The sequence below is a fragment of the Lygodium microphyllum genome, chromosome 1 (genome assembly GCF_053477565.2).
Source record: "Lygodium microphyllum isolate KBCC chromosome 1, Lygodium_microphyllum_v1.1.10, whole genome shotgun sequence".
Classification (NCBI taxonomy): domain Eukaryota; kingdom Viridiplantae; phylum Streptophyta; class Polypodiopsida; order Schizaeales; family Lygodiaceae; genus Lygodium; species Lygodium microphyllum.
Genome location: NC_141135.1, coordinates 157,885,530 through 157,898,815, shown reverse-complemented (window position 1 = coordinate 157,898,815; position 13,286 = coordinate 157,885,530). Strand labels below are relative to the sequence as shown.

Sequence of the window (13,286 nt, the reverse complement as noted above, 5' to 3'; positions counted from 1 at the left end):
ACTTTCATATTCTCATTTGAGAGTGTTTGGTTGTGAGGCCTTTGTGCATGTCCGTAAGGAGGAACACAACAAACTTCAGCCAAAGTCTTGTAAATGCATTTTCCTAGGACATGGTGATGAGGGTGAAATGGGGTACAAGTTATGGAATCCCGAGAAAAGGAAAATAATACACAACAATGATGTAATCTTTTTTGAAGATCATATGCATAAGCAGCCCGGAAAGACAAAGAGGAGGTCAGAAGGGTTGTTTTCAGGGAAGATATACTTGTTGGACAACAGATTGTGCCCAGTAGACATTAGCGAGTACCTGCTCTAAATGACCCTAAAAATGCAAGGAATGATGTTGAAAATGGTCGGCAAGGTATTGCCCATGATGCCCCACAGTCTCAACATGAAAATATGCAATTTGGACAGCCAGATGTGGCAGAACAACATGCTAAAATTTTAGGACAACAAGCTGTAAATGCAAATTTGCAGGCCCCACAGCCTGCAAATGTTGAACCTTTGCTTCACATGTCGACCCAAACTTCAAGACCACCTGATAGGTTTATTCCTGGTGCTCATTATGATGTTGATTATGTCATGATAACTGACTGTGGTGAGCCGTCATGCTTCAAGGAAGCACTGACTAGATAGGACAGCAAGAAGTGGTTCAAAGCTATGCTGTCAGAGATGGAATCTCTTGAAAAGAATGGTACTTGGGATTTGGTGCATCTACCTAAATGGTAGAAGATTCTTCCATGCAAGTGGGTTTATAAGATGAAAGTCGCTTCTAGTTCCTCGCCAAAGTACAAAGCATGGCTAGTTGCAAAGGGGTACAAGCAAGAACATGGGTTTAACTTTGATGAGATCTTCTCTCCTGTAGTCAAGATGACTACTTTGAGAACCATCTTGGGCTTGGTTAGCCGAGGATATGGAACTCATCTAGATGGATGTAAAGATTGCATTCTTACATGGTGATCTACATGAGGACATATATATGTAGTAGCCTAAGGGTTTTGAGGCAAAGGGCAAAGGAAAGATGGTATTTAAACTCAAGAGGAGTTTGTATGGGGGGCTAAAATAGGCACCTCGAGAATGGTAGCACAAGTTTGATACATTCATACAATCTCAGGGCTTTCATAGAAGTCAAGTGGATCACTGCTTATATACCAAGAAGGCAACAAATGATGACAGCCTAATTATCTTGGTCTTGTATGTGGATGACATGCTGACATGTAAGGATGTTCATGCCTTGGAATCTCTGAACCAAAGTCTACATGGCAGTTTTAACATGAAGGATCTTGGTGATGCAAATCATATTCTTGGGATGCGGATACTCAAGGATAGACCAAAGGGGCTTCTCTATTTGTCCCAACAGGATTATGTATCCAAGGTTTTGCAGTGTTTCAATATGGAGGGAGGGAAAGAGATTGGGGTTCCATTGCCTCCATATGTGAAACTCAGTGCAAAGGACAACCCTACATCTGATGATGATAAGGCTGAAATGGCCAAGATTCGGTATGCTTCAGTTGTTGGCAATTTGATGTATGCTATGGTTGCTACACGTCCTAACATTGCCTTTGTAGTGGGGGTGGTTAGCAAGTACATGGCAAACCCTGGCAAGAAGCACTGGGAAGCAATGAAAGGTATTATGAGATACCTCAAAGGCACAAAGGATTTCTGCATTTGCTTTGTAAGCAGAAGGCATCTGTCCCGTTTAGTTTTACGAATGTAGACTATACTGGGCATGCGGACTGCAGGAAGTCCATCCTAGGGTATGTATTTATCTTCATGTGGGGATCAATCTCTTGGATATCCAGGTTGGAGAAGTGTGTTGCATTGTCTACTACAGAGGCAAAGTATGTGGCTGCCCCATTGAGGCATGTAAAGAGGCCTTATGGCTGTCACATTTGATTACCGAGCTTGGTATTACCGAGGTTCCTATCCTCCACTGTGATAGTCAGAGTGCTATCATAAAAGCACGAAAACCTGTCTTTCATGCAAAGACAAAGCGCATATAGGTGAAGTATCATTTCATCAGGGAGGTACTTGACAGTAAGAGCATTGAGTTGGTCAAGGTACACATTGATGATAACCATGTAGATGTTCTCAGGAGGGGTATTCCAACAGAGCAGTTTGCCCATTGCCGATAGATGATGGGGATTGGATAGGTATAGTCTCTTTAGCTTTGTACATACTTAGACTTAGTTGATTCATTTTCCTCTACCTTTGGGCACATTACCTTTAGGGGGGAGGTTGTTGGGAATAAAGGGCAATGTACTTGACCACTATGTCTACCCGCCCGACATTGTACTCTATGTACTATATACCTATCTAGAAAACCAAAACAGGTACAATATTGTACCCACACATTGAATCATTGTCTCTCTCTCTCTCTCTTTCTCACCTACATAGCATCCCACCATTGAAGTTCCGTTCTCTCTTCTATCCACACACTTCACTAACTTGCCTTCATTTGAAGGTTAGTGGATAAATCCTTAGTGTTTGAATTGCCATTGTAACAACACCACTTCTTGATGCACCAAAATCACTTTTGGACTATATAACATTGCTCCTCTTTGCTATGAAGTCATTGTCTCTCATGTACTCTTCATTTCCCTGAGGCCCCTGGGCTCTAATACCTTGTGAAAGTTACACATGCTAGTGAATAGAATTTGAGCAAGGAATAGAGAGTACACACTACATATAAGAAAAATAGAAACTTCTTAATTTTAAACAAATTGATATAAAGATGGCTCTGTCCATCAGTGCGCTTTCATTGTGTGAAGCTTAGATGGTAAACTAAATAAATGATATAGGTGAAAAGCTTAAGGTTAGCTTGAAGAACTCTAACTGAGTAAAAGATAGATTGATTATGGCTTTGGAGGGGATCTCCTTTTATAGCTCATCGAGGCTGTCATTGAAAAACAAAATCTTTGAGACATGCTATGTTGTGATGTAGCAATGACTCAATAAATTGGATATAGCTTTTGAGATAATGGCTATAAGAAGAGGAAAGTTGAAAAGAAAATGTTAAATAATATAGCCAATGGTTAGTAAACCTTACTTTCTAAAATAAATAAATTCAAACACCACCATGAGATAACATCCCTACTTGATATAATGACTTATTATAAAGCTAGGTGAGACTAGAGGGCACTATAATTGATCAATTGAGGTGTATTAGTAGAGCTTGGAATTCTTGTTTTGTATGCTTGTTCACCATACATCACTACCTGCCCAATAAGTGCTATTGAAATTAAAGGCCTTCAGAATAAGATTACTAAGAGTCACATATACAAATAGGTTGGCATGTCCAACCCTACCATATTATGAACCTTTCCTCCAATTAGGGAATATTCCAATGATAATTCCCTTTATTATTGGATTGGGGGATCTGACCCTGAATCCCTTGACAAGGGCCGACCCCAACATAGGCATCCTTGACAACTCCTACACCTCGCAACTCAATGTAGCATGCTTAACCTGCTACCAACTTAACTACTTTATCTAACCCAAAGGCTAGACCCACAAATATCACCTTTTTGCCATCCAGTCATATAGAGATTTGACATGCAAGTTAGGACCTAACCAATCTAGGCTCACACATGGCTTCTCCTCATAATGGGGACTATACAACATTGAGCACCATGGATCAGTGGTAGCACCATACAAGGGTGGGCATTGAGCATATTTAACAAACACATGATGAAGCCAACAAGAACTAATGTCGTTAAGATGTGCACAAGTCTTTCTTGAAGAGACTTGCCAAACTTTTTCACTTTGTAGCATATGCACAAGATTCTAACTAGAAGACATTACAAATATCTTGCAAGACTTGCATTACAGCAAACCACAAACTTGGATTGTTGGGGCATGCTCTTGGGAAGCTCGAAGCTTGCATGTAGTGACATAAGTGTTAGTTGCACATGAGCTCTACAACCATTTGCCATGTTCACTCAGAACATTGCAATATGTGGGTAGAAGTTTGTTTGTAAGGATCTTGATACTTTTGTGCTTGTGTGCAATGATTAAGGTGCTCAATCAAGGTAGGGTTAGAGCAAGGATATGTGCATGTAAATTCTCCTTTACATAAGTCCATGTAGTTAACTGAATGTGACTTGTAGATGGTATAGTTAACCAAGTGATCCTATGTGTTAGGACTAGGAAAGTTGTACCCTTAAAAGAAGAAGGGTACTATATGTGAGCTCATAGGAGGTGAATGCTCTCTCTCTCTCTCTCTCTCTCTCTCTCTAACACCTGCCAGTAAGGGTTTACTTTCTCTCTATTGATGGTGGGGTCCATCCCAAGTCAATAGTTGCATGATTGAAACACTCCATACTCCTAGAAATATCACACGGGACTTTTATTTGTGTGAAAGTGCATGGAGAAATTACCAATTAGCATTGTTCTAAGGCCTCCCATACGGGGGAGACAAATCAAGATTAGTCTATTCATGGGATTGAAACTCAACCCTCCACTCACCCACACTTGTAGCTTACCAGTTTGCCCTTTACGTTGTTGCCCAAGTGGCCTTTTTTTGGACAACAATAACTCTTGGAAACCTCTTAACAACGTTGCTTTTGGCATCGCATGATAGACATCCTTCTTTACATCATAGAATGTTGTAGCAAAGTAGGAGGAGTTCACCTTCTTTACATCGCATGATAGACATCCTACTTTACATCATAGAATGTTGTAGCAAAGTAGGAGGAGTTCACCTTTTGCTCCCTTTACACTAGTTGGATATTGTATAATGGTTCTTTGGTCTATCTATTCCAATGCTAGTAAAGGAGTAGGTCGCCCTCAAGACGTGCTGTGGATGCATCACTTCTTCTCCCCTATGCCGTAAATAGTTCGATAGTTGGTTGCGAAGGCACATGACATGACAGGGCAGGGGTTGTGAAGGCACATGACACGACAGAGCAGGCGGGATGAAAGTCGCGACGCTAAGACTCTGCGTTAGAAGAGGTTGTGATGGATCGGTTAGAGATGCGCTTCGGCGTAGATTCAGCACAGCAGCAGCAGCAGCGTCTGCAACAACAACAACAACGACATCATCATCATCATCATCATCGGCGCCGCGGTTGCCTCCTGGTCCCAGCCTTCATCACTTCATCAGACACAGCCAGGAAGCTTCTTGCCAAGCAATAAACTTGGAGTAAGCTTCAATTGCTCCTTTTGCTCAATGCATTCTCATGTCCTGAGTGCTAAGTACATGCTCATATGCCCTGTGTATCACTTGAACATAAGCGACCTTTTCGAGACTTATAAGACAAGAATTTGTAGAATATCACAATTCACCATCTTTGTGGGGCAGATTGTTAGCTATTCGTCTTGTCAAATGCACTCGCGAACACTTTCGAACCACTCAAAATTCTCCAGTAGTGAGGAAAGTTTAGTTCATCAAAAGCACAAACTCCACAAATAACAAATGAGCATAGAGGAAAGTTCAGTGCCCAATGTACAAAACAAATTGCTACGCAAGGGAGATGCAAGTTGAGGCATGAAATGTAGCAAGTTTCATATTACATAAGAGTACCATCCTCATTGTTGAGCCGCCAAAATTAAGGCATGTGTTAACACAAAATTATAATGCATTAATGCCTAAATGTACTCAATTAAAACAGCCTTGCAAAGCTTCATTTGTGGAAAAAGGCATTATTTTTGTCAGTAGGACGAATGGCCATAAATCCCTAGAGGATATGTTGTGGGCATCGAGTCTTCATCCCTTGATTATCCATCATCAGACACACCAGCCATCAGTCATCGCCCAGTCATTTGCTGCGCATACCCCATCTAGGAGGTGCTGTCTTATTCCTTGGAGGTGGCGCCTTGCTGTTCAGACTGCCCCCTTGCTGTATGGAGGCTGACACCCTGCCTAGAGGACATCAGTAGCATGTAGAGATCTGCATTTTGCAGCTGCCCAGCTTGTGGTCATCATTTGGAGGCTGCTGCCTGGTGTTTGCCATCTGCACCACTTGCTGCAGGCTGCGTTTCTTTTGTGCAGCTTGTGTTTAGAGCTTTCGGTGGACAGCCATCTGACATCATCACATCGCCATCATTTGCTGTCAGTTGGGCTGCTGTTTTTTCAGCCAGCATCCTGTGTTTTGCTGCCTGGAGTCATCCATGACATCCCGCTGAACTAGTCAATGTTTTGCTTGCTCCACTGCTGCCCATGTGATCATCAGCTCTTGTGGACTGCTATTGCAGTGTTTAGGGATTTGTCTCAAGTATGACACACTCTTGGAGCTCTTCTGAGTGTCTCTGAACACCCATCTTAGCTCACCTGTGCACCGGTTTTCTCTCTCTCTCTTTCCATTGATCATTGTGTTTGTCCTACACTTTGAGCTCTCTATCTTTGTTCAAGCATTTCTTTAATTCTTATCCTCATGCTTTTAGCAATCTGGGTTTGGATTCTACTCTTGCATCCTCTTTTCTAGTTCCTAGTCCCCCTCCATCTAGCAGTTTAGGTCTAGGATCTTTCATTTCAAGTGTAGGCTTCTCCTTCACTCAGGCTATCTTAGATTCTTTCATTGTAGGTGTTAGGCCTTCTTGAGTTTTTTCTTACTAACCCTTAGGTGAGTGCCACTTTGCACCCTAGTGCTTTAGGTTCGGAATGCCTCTTGCATACCATATACTTCCCATCTACTCACGAGTGAATACTCTTGTCTATTATGGAGTGGCTATGTTGGGTATCCCCCTCGTGTACTTTGGATCTCTTCCTTGGGAGGCTAGGCTACTCAAATGTAAGGATATCTGTTCCTTGCTTATGGTACATGTATCTCTTGAATCTTCTCCTTGGGCTACTCATGCGACCACCATACCCATTCTAGTCAGCCTATTTACATTGCTAGATCCATTGTGCATACTTCATCAATGCATGGTGAGCACAATGGGGCGAATTTCCAAGTGTACTCCACTTCTACCTCTAGCCTCCCTATCCTACACTCAACACTCACACTCTAGTCTTTTTAGTGACAAGACTTGTTTTAATGGGTCGAGATTCCCAAATTGATCAAATCTTATGTTGTTCTAGAGGCTACGCACAATCCTCATTACCGACCTTGATCTTGCATGTCAATAGAAGGCTTGAAATGCTATGGCTAGTGTTGAGTTTGTTAGTGCATGCAACAGAAGAGGAAATAGGAACACGGAGAGGGAATGATTGTAATGAAAGAAGAGAATGGAGGGAGAAAATCTGCATTGAACTGAATGGAAGTTGAATACAAAAGAGGACTGATCAGTCCCTGTGTGCAGCCCAAGGCGTCAATGGGGGCACCAAATTAGGTTGATGAGGGAAGGTAGCACTAAAAGGAGAGAAGAGTCTATGTACGTTGGAGTGTGCTAAAACTTGCAAGATTGAATCAGTGAATAACCAAGTGTGGAGGACAACTATAAATAGATGAAATATGCCAGAATTGGTTGACATGCTCCAATAGGGGCCAATAATGCTGGTCAATTGATCAACATGAATAAAATAATGAAGAAAATGCAAATCACCATCATGAATGCTGGTCACCCCATTCTTACTGGTGTAAATGCAATCTGAACCCACTACAAAAGAAATGCATGGAGCTGGAAAATAAACTAGCTAGTGTGAACACTCCTAAATCCGATTGAAAAGAAATGCATGCTCTAGAAAGAGCTGCCTCCTCCATCAAAACACATAATAGAACGCATGTCAGAGCTCCTAATGTCCTTGTTTGACTAAGATTGAGGCTCACAAGTAGGAGATGATTGTGCATGAGACACATGATTGCTGATGACCCTCTTAGATCTTGGATAGAGTTGTAAGGCCAAAAAAGACAGAATGGATCCAAGGGTGGCAGAAGAAGTGTCAAAGTTGATGAAGTTTGTCAATGAAGAAGCTTCTTATGATCTTGGGAATCCTCCTTTGAAACACAAGGGGCTAAGAAATCCATAGCTGCATTGCCTTTGAATGTGTGTGGCAGTAGCAAATGCAGCTTGTGATGGCCGGATCAGTGAGACAGACGGTCAACAAATGATGTAGATCAGCAAACTACAGGTATGTTGATGATGTGGCAGCTGTACGGAACCTGCAAACAACAAAACACAGGTTTAGGGCTGATGTGGTAGGCAAGGCGAAGTAATATGCAGCAAAACACAGCAGCCAGAGTGTTGTGGAGAGCCTGCAGCAGCAAATGAGGCTGTTTGACAACTCAATTTATGATCGCTCAGTGTGTGTCGTTTCTCGTGCACTTGTGGTCAATCAGGCTTTCAGCTTTCTTATGTGTACTTCAAGTGCGGAATTCAATGTGAGTGCGGCAAACAATCTCTATACGCCTTATGCTCTCTTATCTCGTCTCGGGCCTGATAAGCTTCGTCGCTCAAGTCCTGGCCATTCTAGTGGATTCTAGGGTCTGCGCTGCTTCTTGCTATTCACTCGGGGGTCGATCACAAGTCCTACGATTGGATTTCCGTTCTCAACGCGTCAGGTCACTGGGGAGTGCTCCAGCATTGTCCCCCTGTCCCTTGGTCGTGACTTCTACGTCGGGAATTGCCTACAAGGCGTTCGCTATGTTATCCTGGAGCGGGTTGCACTTCCAGTTGGTTGCGGGGGTCAATTTTTGATGTTTTCTTTTTTCTGCCTAAGGGTGTGTCCGATTTTGAGAATCGGATGTCCGATTTACCAGTGGTCCGATTCTTAGAATCTGACCAGGTGGGTTCGATTTTGAGCTGTCCGATTCTCAAAATTGGACAGGGGTCAAGTGTTCGATTTTCGAAAATTGGACAAGTGGTCCGATCGGACCAGGTGGGTGGTCCGATTGCTGACGTGTCCTAATCCGTGGGTTTGATTTTACGAATCGGACAGGGGTGGGTCCGATTGCCTCAATCGGACGAGGCGTCCAATCGGATAGGTGGTCCGATTTCCAAAATCGGACAGGTTGGTCCGACCGGTCCGATTGGACAGGATCCGAGCGTTCGATTCTGAGAATCGGACACTGGATCGAATGTGCGATCCCGCCGACCCGAACACACTTTCGAGCATGGAATCGTAAAAAATCATAAGGTATTGATTATTACAAGCTACAAGATTCAACAGGAATGATGCTGGAGTGATGGGGAAGAGATCTATATACCTGGGGATCGCCGATAGCAACGTAACTCCTTGCACTAATCGATCAAAATGGGTCACCCAAGCTCTCTCTCTCTCTCTCTCTCTCTCTCTCTCTCTCTCTCTCTCTCACTCTCAACTAGTTGCAAATGAGGATTTCCTTGCCCTCCAAGAACTTATACTTTGCTGGACATTACCTGGATGTTACCGATCACTCTCCTTGTGATTCCTACACATTCAAATGAGCATTTCCTCCATTTTTCACTTGTTTTTCCCGATTTTCTCCCTGTTTTACAGCAGCAAACCCTATGCCTCTCGGGTGCGATTTGCTAATGTTAGCCTACTCTAAACGCAACAAGAATCAAAAGCAAAAAACTGAAATAATTTCTCCATGTTTTCCAATCATCAAACACACAAAATGTCCCAAAATACTTACTTGTCTTTGAAGATCAAAAACACCCAAACTTCCTACCTATCTCAAGCTCCGTTTCGGGGATGAATCCCCTACTTCGATGCTCGATATGAGGCGCGCAAGTGCTCAAGCTTGAATCCGTTGGTCCCGGCAACGGAACCAAAATGTGGGAGCTTTCACTCAACCGCCAAGACCCACGGACCGCTTATTGTTTCAAGCATTCCAAGCGAGCTCTAATGGCTATCTCTCACCTAGCCGACGCGCCGTCGATCCTACGAGTGTAGTGAGCTTACCTTGATGCCGATGCGAGTAGCCTCCTTCCTCGTACACCTCGGTAGCTCCACGATTCTTGATGCTAGCTCAAGCATCCTCAAGCCTCCTCCATCTCCAAGCTCCATTCTCCATAGCTACGCGCGCAAGAGAAGAGAAGAGAAGATGGTGAAGAGCTTCACCCACTTGATCCCTCACTCCCACACACTCACTCCCTCACACTCTTACATTCCCTTTCTCAAGAGCACACACAAGCAAGAAGGAGAGAAGAAGAGAAGAAGAGAAGAAGAAGAAGAGAGCTCTTGTTAGCCACACACCAAAGAATGAGCTTCCATTCATTTTTTGAACTTTATATACAAGCCCTAAAATCCCTTGGGCACCCATCCCCTTTTTTACATGACCGGCCATTGAGGCAAGGTCCTTTTTTCCATTTTACTCTTCTAGCATTATGCCTTTAGCCTACACCCGTCTAATATTTTACAATTGGCACAGGAGGGACCCTGGCGCTCTTTTACAAGAGTTTTCCAAGTTTTTGAGGCGCCTTTCATTTAAAATTACGCTTTTTGTCCTGGCTTAGCTTTAGCGGTCGCCTGCGTGTCTTTGCTCTTTTTCCGTGCTTTTTCTGCTTTTTCCTTCATTTTCCGCCATCTTGACTCGGGGTTAACAGAGCCTAAGGCATCGGATGAAGGTTAATTGTTAGTTGCCCAATGGCCTATCATGATGTGTAAAGGTGGATTTGAAGGGCTTTTTAAAAATTTTTGGATTTAGCATCAAGTGTGCGGTTTCAAGAAATGTTCATCCTATTGAGGAATTTGTGGCCAAAGGGGATAGTAAATGGATAGTTAGACCCAACACATCATAAAACTGTTAGTAGATATGTTAGTTCATGGCTGAGTCTGTGCATATTAGTGGGCTAGGGCACCAAGATATTATCTTGATTATTTAGGCATTTTTCTTGGCATTTTATGATGGTCATTTTAACATTTATTGCTTGCTGACCTAACATTGTTTATGGCATTATTTTTGCCTATTTATTCAAGCTTCTCCTCCACAATCATTGATCATCCATCACTTGGCTAGTTATGGTGGAGCGAGAGGAGCAGGTGGCAGTGCCTTCATAGCCCACTCACATTGGTTTTGTACTGTCTCATTTCTTGGTATATGGATTCCATTTTTTGAGTATCTCTTTACTTCTGAGTTCCTTGTGCAGTGTTCTTTTCTTTTGCAGTGTTTCTCTTTCTCTTTCCTTTGTCTTTTGTGTTCAGCAGTCTATTACAACAGTTTTCCACGCTTCCATCATTGCATCCATTTCTGACGAAAATGAACAAGCTATCCCAACCATTACTGGGTGTCGGTGACGAAGAAATCTATGGAGGGTATGTGGAGAACCAAAAAGGATAGGTGGAAGCTAAGGGAGATTGCCCTAGGAGACTGCCATGTGAGTTGCTGTGAATATGATGGATCCAGAGTTGACCACTCTTTGACTGAAAAGTGATAAATGCTCATAGATACATACTAACAAGAACAGAATGTCAATGCATGGGGTTGTGCAAGAGGCAATGCAAATCATGATACTCATGCAAAATGGTATGCAATGGTGTCACTTGGAGAGTGCTCTTGCAGGGGAATTGTTCACTTGCCCAAGCATCCTTTTACAATCATAGTCGTCTAGAGATGCAGATAATGATACAATGTATAAATAATTAATGTCTTGCGAAGCAATCCAAAATCATGTTACCCTCAAGAGAAGAAACCCGTCCTCTCTCGATATTGGAAGGAAAAGCTAGAGGGAATCTGTCATGAGGACATGTATTTTTGAAGCCTCACTTAACATGTGGATTAATTTTTAATCACATGATTAAGTAAATGTTACACATGCGAGGTGCAACTGGGATTAGAGTAAATTTACGAGCTTGGGACCTGAGAAAATCACGGGATGTCAAAGGCAAAAGTTGCTATAAGTTATGTTGCATAGGTACTTGGTGGTATCTGGTGTCAATTGTTGGCGTAGGTCATTCATTTAGTCATAAGTGTCAGTTGGTGACATTAGAGATGTGGCGTTTAATAGTACCTAACACCGATCTAATGGTCAAAGATGGCACAGAGAGACTTTAGAGTGGAAGATGCCTAGCCAATTTAATTGTTTGGCCAGTCAGATTATTTTTCTAGGCATCGAAATAATTATTAGATTAATTTTCAGTTATTAAAGGCTGAAAATTAATATTTAATGATGAATAATGTTGGAAAAACAATTTGAGAAGGTTGCCACTTGGCAAACTTGCCCATATAGGCTGGTAAAAGGCTGAAGAAGAGGAAAAACAAGATCATTCTTACTATAGCAAATGTGGGAGAGCTATGAGCAGCCATGGCCAGCCTATTTTCACCCATTGCAGCCAGCCATGAGTGAGTTTTGAGGAGACGATTGCAGTTTTGGACCCTCCATAGTTGGGCAATTGCATCTAGGTACAAGATGACAACTGATTTGGATGTCTCAGTTATAGGCGACAACATTTAATGTTGTTGTGACAAGGCAGCAGCTGCATTTGATTGATTTCTAGGCATTCTTTGCGATAAAACTCTGAATTTTCTCTCTCTAGAGCTTTCTCTCTAATCTTCTTGCCATATCACAACCTTTCTCTGAAGATCTCAGCATTCAGACCCTTGGAGGCTGAGAAATTACAAGTTTCTTTGTTGTAAACCCTATTTTGTAGCAAAAATTAATGTTTAGTAGTAGCCTCAGGAAGCGTGCCAGAAATTGGAAGCTCCAAGACTTGAATTTTTTAGGGCTGAAGGTGAATTTCAGCTAAATTCAGGTGGAGGACTAGCCAGCCATTGAATTTGGGGCATTTCCATCGTCTATGAAGTGGGTGAAGGCCAATTAAGTGCCCGAATCAAGGGGCAAAACAACGCTGGTCACTTTGGACAGCAAGGGGAGTTTGGATTGCAAAGGGGATTGGGAGAATCCCATTGTAAATCAACTTCTTTTTTAATAAATCTAAAGAAACACAAAAAAGGGCGCCAATTTTGGGGCCAATTGGATGTGCATTGTCCAATATCAGTAGGTAAATTTGTATTTTCAGATTTGCATTTATTGTTTGCTGTTGTAATTAAGTTGTAATCAGGGATTTACCACCCATCCATGGAAGGAAGGCTAGTTTCAGAATCACCCTTCCCGCGTCAATCCGAAGTAGTAAGGAAGGGTGCATCTATACCATTCTTGGGTAGCAAGTATCAACGAACTAGGTGATTGACCCCTTTAGTCAATATATTTGCAAAATTATCGGATGTAGACACAAACTCTAGGTAGATGATACTTAGCTTAACCTACTCTTTGGTGAAATGGAGGTGGACACCAATGTGTTATGTGTTGTGCTAAGAAATGCACTTAGCCACTGAAACAGCCCCAAAACATGCTTATTTTAGGCTTATTTTAGCCAAAACTCTAAAACGAGGAGTGGATTGAGAAAGTTAAGTGGGAGAGGATCTAGAACCCTAGTTTTCTATAAATTGGCAGCCAGCCCTCCACTCTTTTATAATCTCGTT

General features: G+C 42.4%; 1 protein-coding gene across 2 annotated transcripts in view; it reads left to right on the top strand.

Annotated features, from left to right (window-relative positions):
* Positions 1 to 4,728: 4,728 nt before the first annotated feature.
* The window catches only part of LOC148041867 (Methylthiotransferase), a 39,596-nt gene continuing 31,038 nt past the window's right edge, over positions 4,729 to 13,286 (top strand). The window contains exon 1 of one of the 2 annotated variants that reach the window (XM_087683504.1): positions 4,729 to 5,143. In XM_087683504.1, the coding sequence (XP_087539630.1) occupies positions 4,917 to 5,143 (227 nt within the window). In that variant the 5' untranslated portion in view covers positions 4,729 to 4,916. The remainder of the gene's footprint in view (positions 5,144 to 13,286) is intronic. The other variant, XM_087683512.1, reaches the window with a different exon arrangement.